Source organism: Aphis gossypii, chromosome 1, assembly GCF_020184175.1.
Source record: "Aphis gossypii isolate Hap1 chromosome 1, ASM2018417v2, whole genome shotgun sequence".
Lineage (NCBI taxonomy): Eukaryota > Metazoa > Arthropoda > Insecta > Hemiptera > Aphididae > Aphis > Aphis gossypii.
Window position 1 is genome coordinate 42,320,314 of NC_065530.1, and position 12,149 is coordinate 42,332,462.

General features: G+C 26.3%; 1 protein-coding gene across 1 annotated transcript in view; it reads right to left on the minus strand.

The window, feature by feature from the left end:
• The window catches only part of LOC114122000 (vesicular glutamate transporter 1-like), a 78,666-nt gene extending 67,146 nt beyond the window's left edge, over window positions 1-11,520 (minus strand). The window contains exons 1-2 of the mRNA XM_050198666.1: window positions 11,358-11,520; window positions 5,448-5,563 (exon numbers count right to left, since the gene is read on the minus strand). Of these exons, the coding sequence (XP_050054623.1) occupies window positions 5,448-5,512 (65 nt within the window). The 5' untranslated portion in view covers window positions 5,513-5,563; window positions 11,358-11,520. The remainder of the gene's footprint in view (window positions 1-5,447; window positions 5,564-11,357) is intronic.
• Between the last annotated feature and the right edge of the window lie 629 nt (window positions 11,521-12,149).

The window sequence follows — 12,149 nt, forward strand, 5'->3', positions numbered from 1 at the left end:
TATTATACATATATGTATATATTTTTCATTATGCGCGTTCCATATTATACATATACCTATACGTATATATTGTTACGCTGCAAGTATAAAAAGAAGACCTTCAAATATGTTTGACGGTGTGAAACTTTTTCATGTTTTCAACTATAAAGCGTTCGACGCGCGTTTTTACATACCTCCTATTTAATGCGACCGACGACCGTATAATTATAGACGTTGTAATACAATGTGCCTTGTTTACGATGTATCAATACGTCCTTACACGTATATCACAATCAATAAGAGTGTCGGCACACTGTAGTGATGTTTGTAAATTTCAAATTTATATAGGCGAATACCATCGACGGTTTATTCATTAAGCTAGACATTTTTAAATTGTGGTAATCGCGCTTACCAATACAACTAGCTGACACTCTTTAAACGGCACGGAAAAAATTAAAAATATGATATTTAGAAGTATTCTAATAAATGTATAGTTGAATAAAGATAAAATGAATGGTTATCGCATTTTTGGTTAATAATCACTCTGTATTTATTAATACATAATATACTCTATATATTTTCAAAACTAACTATATACATACATATAACGCATTATTATACCATATCCGAACTACGCGTGAATGTAACCATTTTGACAGAACTACATAAGCGAATCGTGTGTTTAGTGTGGCGCCTTTAGAGTCGATTTCCATTGTCTTAAACGGTGTTTTCCAGTTATTATTATAAATATATCATTTGATTTTTATGTCGACGTCAAATGGCATAAAAGTTATACGGAATGACATTAATGGCGTGGATATGAAAAGTTTGTTGAGACACTAATGGACGTCAGCTAAAAGCATCCACGGAAAAGCAATAAACGTAATTGACGATTGTAAAGGGTTTTTTTTCATATTATATTAATGATTACGCGGTAGCGATGGGGAAGGATATCGTCGCTACGAGTGTGTCGTGGTTAAATCGTGCGTGTTGTCACGCGAATGTACAATAAGTCCTATGGTGTAGCGCAGTTATTTTAGTGAAAACGTGTCAATTTAAAAAAAATAAAATAAAAGCTTAAAATAACAACAACAACAAATCTTTTATACATCACACAATATAATGAATTCATCAAAGCTATGTACCTATCGTATTATGTCATTTATGTATATTCATGTACAAAATGAATCATTAAGCATGATCGCCAATTTTTTGCTTCAAATACTTCAATATCATATTGTTAAGCAAAATGTGACTTTGGAGTTTTTAAATATAATTACTTTATTAGGTACCTATCATGTTTTTAAATTCATGGATTTTTCAAACTATTTAAAATGTGTACTGTGAAGATATAAACTTTTTTGTCCTTCTCAAATGAGAATTTGTAAAAATCGTTCAAGTATTACTTGAACCAATATTACATCTATTTTATATTTTTGTTAAAATATGTTTCCAGATCATTTAATAAAACATTTTAATAACTGAGAAACTACTAATTTTAATTTTGAATAAGGTACCTACATCAACATTTTCAAAATAAATTATTTACATGATAAGTTAAAGTAAAAAAGTGGGTTTTTGTTTGATAATTAGACGTTTTTATCAACACAAAATACTCATTTTGCTATATACAAAATAATACCAAGGATTTTAAAGTATAATTTTTAAATGCATTTAAAAATATCAAGAACAGAATTTGAATAAATGTATTATTTAAGGGAAAATATGGAGATATGCATACTCGGTGAATAGTTATCATCAAAGCGCAACTTGCAAATTCGTCGTTCTTATTATAATTTGTAATCTATTTTTTTGCCAACATCCGGGATAAATGATCAAAAATATCCATCATAAAAAATTGTAAAGTACCAAATCAATTTGCATATTTATTTTAATTTTTATCTTTAAACCGATATTATATTATGATTATATTATTAAGTAAATTTAAAATAGAAGCTCTTGAAATACTGATTTATGATAAATTAATTATATTATCAGACAAATATATCATTATTTACACTACTATTGAAGTTACTTACATATATATTATGTACACATATTAATACAGGTAGATCGTTCAGGACAAGATATAATATTTTTACGGAGGTTTTCATTTTTGATTAAATTCGAATTTAGAACATCGAATATAAAAGTGACTAAAGTAAAACCGATTAAAGTTAATGTGTTTAAACTATAACGTCTTTGTCGCCGTTTTCGTTGTCTAAAAATAAGTGATACTGTCTTGAAAAGAAAAGGGACCGGCTCGGATTACAAAGATAAAAATAAAAGCTTTTTTCCAAATAATGTGTATATGTACGATTGGGCCGTTTTTCTAGACGACTTTTCCACCGCCACAGCTATATAAATGACTGCTAAAGGACATTGCTTTAACAATATAACGGTCCGTATAATAAATATGAGTTTCTGAAAATATATACGTCTTATTGAATCTTTCATTAATACAATGAAATAAGAACTGTTATTCTATAAACACCACGCAGCAGTAATAATAAACGATTTTCTTGTGAAAAAAATCTTATTTTTTTTTCAACGCTAAATAATAAAACTCTAAAGTATTGTATTAAATAATTTATAAAATTAATCGTTCCAAAATACACCATATTATGTTCATTAAAAAATTAAACGATACCAGTCAAAAACTGATTGATTTAAAAACAATTCATATAGGAAAGAGCGGAAAACGACACGTACAATTAATTTTGCATTTTGTTGATTTCTTGATTTTAAGATTTATTATACAACATAATCATATGATAAAAATAACATACTGAATATTTTTAATAAAATACTTATTCTGTTAAAAATGCATTTACAACAGAAAAGAGTGAAACAGTAACGAATTTGAAAAAGGCCAAATATTGTATAATATTTATAGTCATTTTTTAAAAAAAAAAATCATTTTCAATATACCTATTGCATCATAATATAATAGAATAGGGTTTGTATAGTGTGTGTGTTAGGGTTGTAATAAATGGGGTGCAAGTGTGCATGGTATATTTATGGGGACAGCATTATTTTATATGACATTCATTTCATTTTTATAAATTTCATTTAATTATTTTTGTTCAAATAAGTCGCCTTCTAGAATACTTTACTATATCATTCGTAGATAGAGATATTATTATTAGGCATCTATAAACCTGTATTATTATTAAATCGATATACATTTTAACTATTATAAAATGCGTGTCGATTATATTTATTATATAACTACATTTTATGATTCAAAAACTAAATTGTTTTGTCTTATATTATGTCAAAAATAGTTTAAATATAAAAAAAAGAATGTATATTGTATGTATTATAGCTAACCTACAATGTAATAAATAAGCTATATTATAGATGCTTTAAAATATAATACCCTACACTATTACAAATTTGTAAATTGAAATGAAAAATTATTCGGTCAATAATTTAATGGTCTGTTACCATCCATTTAAAACGATATTCTAAAGATATTTCTATTAAACTAACACCTATTTTATTGCAAAAACTATACCATAAAATCAATCACACGGACGATACCCAGTATTCGCGCGTGTTGATAACATGACTACTTGACTTTTGGGAGCAGGACAATCGTATATGAAATCCTCGTTTTATTGCAATAAGCCTTAAGGGGAGAACACGGCTGCATTCCGCTGATAATGCAATTTTCCTTGGTTTACTGTTCCGGTGGATTATAGTGGAAATAAAATATTACACTTTATATACAATCAATAAACGGGAGTTTTTAAAATTCAAATTGTTTTTTACGAATTGCTTTACAAATGTAATAGCTAGTTTGCATTTAAAGTTCATTGACCATTAACGATATAGTTAAATAAGAGGCTCTACAATAAAAAAACATTTCCAAAAATTTACAAACATACCAAAAACAAAATACGTTTAAATAAATAAATGGATAAAGAATTTTAGAAGCATAATATCATTTTCTTAATTTTAATATCATTTATTATGACATCAACATTAAAACGTTTAAAATTATTTTTTTTATTGAATTTTCTACATTATTTTCTAGTCTTAAATAGTATTAATGAGATCATATTCTAAATGAATTATAATAAAACGCTAAGATTACAATAAATATAATTTTATCTATCTAAATAATAACTTAATGCTTCAATTTAATTTTAACTTTTAAAGTGATATTAATTTGTATTAATTTGTACAATGTACATAATTATATTTTTATTCTATTATTTTATAACGAAATGTAATATTATTGCTTTATATACCTAACAAGAATATTATATAGTCTTCATTATCAATAGATAATAGCAATTATCATATTTTTAATTTTAAATTCTAAAGAGAATGAGGAATGTATTGATTTTACAATGATGTGTCTTGTTTATGTGTCTGTGTACACCATAACTTGTTAAAATAATACTTCAATTTAAAACTTTAGGGGTGGTTTCTGGTGGCAAAATGAATATCCTTGGTGCATTATAGATGTCATAAGTTAGAAATTTCCAGAAGTTTTCAAAAAAATCGAGAAAAACCACAAAAATGTGAAGGAAAAACGTGAATTTTTACGAAAAATATTTTTATTTTTATATATATATTTGTAACTCAAAAACGGATCACTGTAAATACTTGAAGTTTTCACCAAATGTTTGTATTAATGTTATCTGTATACAATTAAATTTTCAAAATATCATGGCTTTTTTTGAGTTATTGACCCAATTGAAAATATCTAGCCTTTTTCTAGGGCTAATATCCCTTAGGATAATATCTTAAGGTTAATATCATTTTTAGTAAGTAAATTTTAATTTCAATATAATAGCGATAAATAATATAATTTTAAGAGTTTAATTGTTTCAAATTTCTAAATCAAATAACACTTAGAGTACATTTATATAAGCTCAACAGTCAACATTTAGAAACCTGTTCGATTATTACCTGATTTATAAATAAACTAAACTGCAATAATGTAATACAATTTAAATATCTACTCTTTATTTTTCATAATCTGTTTTAAAACTTTCAATGTTCCAGAAAACTAGTAATTAATGTATTATAGTAATTAGTAATCACCAATATCAATCTAAAACATTATAGTTTACCATCAGCTCACTCTATACATATAATTAAAATACAAAAAATTCTTATTATTTTTGCTATACTTTTAGATTACCATTGTCACTGATAATTTAATCACTAAAGCACCTTGAGTAAAATACTTAAACTGAAGGAAATTTAAAGTGAAAACACTTTTGACATACGACAACTACCCTTATTACTTGTAAAAAATACGTTACATTATTCTAGATCTATGTTGTAAGTTTATTATACCTACTTAAATAATTCAATTCATAGGAACTTACACATATGATACTCATTACATTAAATTTCCTTATACCTATATTATAATATATTGTATCTACGTTTTATTGCTAACACGAAAACTTTTCGTTAATAAATTGAAACAGTAATAAACTTACTCCTGAAATAATCGTAGAACTTTGTTCTTGACAATGGAAGCCCACTCTGGCAGCGTTGGTGCCATAGTGATGTTTTCTGGGCTATACCTTGTGTAGGTATTATGATGTTATCCATACTGCAACAATTAAATTTTCATAAAAATTAAAACATTTTTTATACACTTTTTAATACACACATTACATACAATTATAAAAGAACATAATTATTTTTAAAATATCATTTTGTATAATAGGCTCTATAATTTTAATAATTTTAATAATGTATAATTATATATCTACAATAAAATAAACGTTAAGGATGACACAATTTTTTAAATTAAACATATATAATATATATATATATTATTTTTATTTAACCGTCATTATTTTTCAAATAATAATGCAAGGTTCAAAATTAATACTTATACAATGGTCACATAATTTTATTTGCATTCATCTAAAAATATATTTGAAATATATTTAAACCTCTTTAAACTAAATTCAATACAAAAATAAGTAAGTCATAAATTCATGATGATAATATTCTCATCAATATAATATAATGGTTCCTCTACTCCTTTTCTAATATTTAAGTATTTATAGATAAAAAATAATTAACCACTAGTTTAGTAGGTACCTATTATATATTTTATACAATACAATTTTATGAAAATATTCCAATTATTATAACATAATTTAATACTTAATATAGTTATTTTTTATAATATTATCATACTTTTAGAGTAATTTAATTATTTTAAATTAAATCTGCAAAAACATTATTGTATTAATTTAAATAAAAATAAACATGGGAAAAAATATTAGCTAAATAATAATGATATCAAAGTAATAATATACTATATTGTATAACTGAATTTTACAGTTTATTAATAATTACCTAAATAGGTTTCACTGAATAATATTATAATTTTATAATTTTAATTTATTAGTCAAGTTATTATTTATTTAAAATATTTACTTTAATACAATGTGTTTTCAATATTTAAATACTTTAATGGAAAAATGATTTTTAATTAAAATAATTTTTAAAAATGTAATGATTAATGTTCAGTATAGGTTTATCAAACTTTCTGATAGATATTTTTTATTAATCAAAATAATACATAACATATCATGTTAAAAAATAAATTTTTTGCTTTATAATAATATGCTCTTAGAAAATAGCTATTATAGAATGTAATTATTCAAATTAGAATGTTAATATTAAATCCTTGTAGCCTTTATATACTAATAAAAACAAAATTAACTGAGTATTTCGTTATAATTTTGTTCAAGTATTGTAAGCAAAAAATATAAGTCACCATCAAATAAATAAAACACACATTTTTATATTTTATGCAAGTTTCTCAAAGTTTAAGTATATTAAGTTTTTTTACTAAATAAAATTCTATATACAACGGAAATATACCATCTATATCGTCTACACTCTACGTACAAATTGTATGAACCTCAAGTAAGAAAAATAACTTCTTCGGCCCTTCCATTAAGATATTAACCATACTTGGCACAGATTCAATTCAAGTGATTATAATATTATATATTATACATTCCTAAACAATAACTACAACAATATAATATATATTCTGTTTTCAACAAAAACAAATAAATTATAACTAGAAAATAATATTTATATCATTTATTATTTTCAACAAATAATTCAAACTAACTTTTATATATTTTCTGAATACCTACTATCTACTCATATTATATAAAAAAAATAATAAAACATAAATGATTTTATAGATATACTGTTGATGTTTAATATATTATGCATAAATACGAGTAAATATGAGATGCATTAATTAAAATAATATTTTTTATTTATTTTAACCAAATACGGACTTGACCCAAAGTTTAGTTATAGGTATTTGCTAATAGTGTGGGTGCAATACTGCAGTAGAAGTGAGACGGAACTAGGTGACTAGATTACAACAAAAATAAATAGTGGGTGTTGGCTAGACGTATTAATCAGTCAATTGGACTATAATTAGGTAGAGCATTTGAAAATAGAAATTGGAGCAATATAGCAGTTTATTCGTTTATTTTTTGCGGAAGCTTATAAGGGAAAGGAGCGATAGGACATCAGCGAAACTGTCAATGAGATTTTGAAGGAACTTTATGTTGCTGTTTATTGTTTAATATCAGCCAGAGTAAACAAACCTAGCTCGTGGAGGATTGAATAATAGCTGTATAAGGAGCGGGGAATATAAAATATATAACTAAAGTAGGATAAAAAACGCCTTTGGACCTTCTCTATGTTAGCAGAGCCTGGAGCTATGTGCGGGCCCCACAGGACTAACCCGTACTCAAACAGAGATCAAACTAACGAGCAATAAAGGTCCTGTATTGGAGAGGTAAGCTTGAAGTCAAACGACACTCGTTTTATGAATCCCAGTCTTATAGTCCTTGCAACTTATTGAAAAAATTTGAAAATGGTAACTATAAGGTTTGGAGATAAGATAACGCCAAAGTCCATCTTGCTGCAATTGACCGATGGTATAGTTATATTGTTTATCAAGTAAAAACAGCGGATAAATAAAGAACGACATCGGGTAAATAATATAATGGATTGGCATTTATTGGACCACACTCAAATACAAACCATAAAATAACCATTATAATTGAAGAATGTGTAAAAATAATTTAATCACTACACAATATATTTGTATCGATATCAATTTAATTATTAATTTAATACTTCGGTTAAAAAATATAATACTACCATATTTTGAAACAATATATAGTAAGTTGTGTTGTATAGAGAATAAATTGCCATCCAAACATAAGAAATCAAGACTTCCTCATTTTTATTTAAGACGTTTTAACATAATAGTTCTCAACTGAATAAATTTACCCCTAAAAAAATTATAAGCTAATAAACTGTCGCACGTCTTCATTAGTAGTCTTTTTTTTTTGATTTTGAGTCATAGTTTTAAATTTTGTATTAATTTCATGTAAAAAAAACAAATAAACTATAGTTTATTATAGTTAACTTACTATAGTATACCATATTTATTTGTATAACATAGTATAACATATTTTGATTTAAATAGAAAATTTATACAAAACAAAATATGGTAGTTGTTATTTAAATACCAGCTATATCTATATTGCAAAAACTCCAATGATCCCACTTGGTGTCTATAGTGAGTTGAAATTTAACTAAATATGATTATTATAATAATAATAACCTTCAAATAATCGAGTTAATAATATGATTAATACGAATATAATATTGCAAAGTTTAAAAATTAAAGCTTTAAAATTAGTTAAATATTTGAAAGTAAATTCAATTTCTAATTAAATATTCTCAAATTATATTTTTTGAATCATGGTAATAAGTCTTGTGATGTATAATGAGTGTTTATAAATTACTTATAAGTTACAATCGTATATACTATTTATATACCTTATACCTATAGGTATACAGTATACAGCACAAATCAAATAAAATATTTTATATTTTAAACTACATAATATTTAAGACGATTGGCAGAGTATAAACTTATAATGCACTATTACTTATCTCTAGTAAGTTGTAATATGATTGTGTTAAAACATAAAAACTACATTATAAACATAATATATTGTACATAAATAGATAAAATAATTTATCAAACTTTAAACTTTAGAATTACCTCAACAATATTATAAAATCTATATTAAATTAAAGTCATGTTTGTGTGCTTATGTGTTAGTATAACTGTGTGAGAGATCAAAAGCCTAGTTTATCGCACTTTTAGTTCTTAAATTTGGTATACAAATAACTTATATACCCAATTATACCCAATGATAATACATACTTTGAAGCCAATTTTTGAATTTTACAATTTAAAGAGGAGCTCCCACAGGGATTTATTAGCTCACAAAAAACGAATCGTTTTTTCTTATCTATAATAAGGTATTGCCATTAATCACATAAAATAAAATAGTTACAAAAATTATATGATTTTAGTCGAAACCGTCCAAATATGTGTGCTGAAAATCCATGTACGTTTAACCGAGTTAAAGAAGAGGTAAATCTGTAGGCAACGTCATGCAAAATCAACTATTATATTCTATATAATATATAATATATAATATTATATAATATGTAGGTATGCACCTATATATACACTGCGCATGACCTACAAAAATATTATATATCATGTCAATGTTTGTAATGTCAAAAATGTAATATAACCAATAATAAGTTTAGATGATATAAATAATTTGTATATAACTATATAGTATATAATATACAGGATATATTTTCGAAAATTGTTTAAGTGGTGCGTATAAATTATAAAGGAATTTACATGGCATCTTTACGTTATATATATTATAACCGATCATATTTAAAACATTCTGTATAATCAATCACTATTTTAATAAGTGTTATACGTATAATGTGTACCTACTTTGCGGGGAGAAGTTTACTGGGGACGCATAGCACCCCATCTTTCAAATAAATAATCATAATTAATTTTAATTACTCTGAGTAATTTATTTCACAAAATAAAATGTAAGTTATGTGATATTATAAAGATAAAATATTCATTCATCTACGACCGTTTAACTGGTGTATATACTATTATACAATATATAGGTACAATATTATTTTATAATTAATTGAACATAAACATTTATGTAACATAATATTATGAATAAACTTGAATATAAGTAAATATAGTGAGCCTTTACTAGTGTTGTATAATAACAAAAGTTACTATTCACAACAAAAGTAATGCATTATTACATAATATTATAGAAATTTTTACAAATCTCGAAAAAAAAATTAAACTGGAAATAATTTTTGTAATTTATTTTTAAAATGGTTTCATAAATATACATCTGATCTATTTTCCCCTATAATTTCTTACCAGGTTTCTTGCTAAAATACCAGAAACCAGCTATTCACCGAACTTACCCACGCAACATTTATGGACACAATCATCCCATTCATAGACTATTACGTTTATAACACCTTTCATACATATAACTCAAATTACATTAAACATTGATTTGATTCTGATTTTTTTTTTCGTTTTTAATTCACATTTCTAATTTTGTTTTTTTTTTTATTATATTATCCTTTGTCAATTACAAAAAGAAATAAAATATAGATATCATGTTACCGTATTGAGTACAATCATCAAGAATTAAAAAGAAATGAATTCATCGGGAAAAATTATATTATTAAAAATAATCTATTTATAGCGGTAGACATATGATATAGGTATATACCTAAGTATTATTTTAAAATTTAATTCATCAATTCAGTTTTAATATTTTAGGCAACGCATATATTTTACGTGTCATGTACATATTATAGACACCTATTTTATATTAAGTTTTATACAAGTTTTTTTTTTATCTTATTCTTTAAATTTATTTTTATACCTACATTTTTTTTTTTTTTTTTTTGATAATTTGTTCAAAGTATATACCTATATTCTCTACTTTTAAAAACATTGATTGTCGATTTATTTTTGATAAGAAATTGGAAAAACCCGTGTGTATTTCTTTTTTTAAAGCGAGAAAAGAAAAATAATTTAATAATAACGAATAAAGTAAATTAACTACTTCACAAAAGTAATAACGTGCTCAAAACTAGCTGACCTATCTATACACGATACGTAATAGTGAATATAGAATGAATAATATTTGTACTATTAATATAAATAATTTACAACGATTTGTAATTTTAACCGATTTCAGTGGTGAACTTTTTTTGTTTTTTGGAAAATGTACAAACTCTATAAAATAAAACATAACCTATATTATCTATATTCTATATATTAGGTTACGCGAGGGATGCAAAATATTATACCGCGATACATGCATTAAAAAGACTAAATTTGACAGAATAATATTATCATATTATTCGGTTCACATAATTATGTATTGCAAAATAATATGTATACGTACCATGTCTGCGGCCCGGCAGCGACGACGGCGACGGCGACGACGACGACGACGGCGGCGGCGGCAGCGGAAAAGCGCGCGTATGCCCGTTCGATTGGTGAAACGTCAGCCGAGCGGCGGACAACCGGGCGGACGCGGAAAATCCCCGGGAAAGCCGATGAGCCGGGTCGGACGGGCGGTCTCGGCATTGCGCCGGCGCCGGTTGGGTCGCTCGCGGTTGGCAGGCGGACCGGGTGGTCGGCCAATGGCGCGGGCCAAAGTTCGCCCACGCACGGAGGTCCCCCCGCGGCGGGAGTCGTCCGCCGGCCGGGTCGTTGCGACGCACGCACCTGGCAGGTGCGCCGCGGAAAATGGCTACACACGTCGGACTGGGACGGCGGGGGGGCGGTCGGGCTGGCTGCCAGGAAAAACGTAGTTCGTGCGGAAAACTACGGGTCGTGCCGCCGCCGATACATTTAATTTTATTTTTCAAATGATTCCACTAAAAATATCGCATCTCGTGGCATAATACATAATATATTATAATAGTTATACGTAATGCAATAATAGTACTTAGTGTATAACTATCCGCGCAGTGGAGGACTAGGAAAAAACTCGGCCAGGCTATAAACTGATTGACTGGCTTACAAATTTGTTTTCTATTCAAATAAATAGTTTTCGAGTTTTAAACTTTGTGTAATAAAAATGAATTTGAAATATATGGAAGCATAATGATTTGAACATTTTAACGATTTACAATAATCCATCAAAATGTACAATTTATAACAATATAGTTCAAGCCTATAGATATATTAA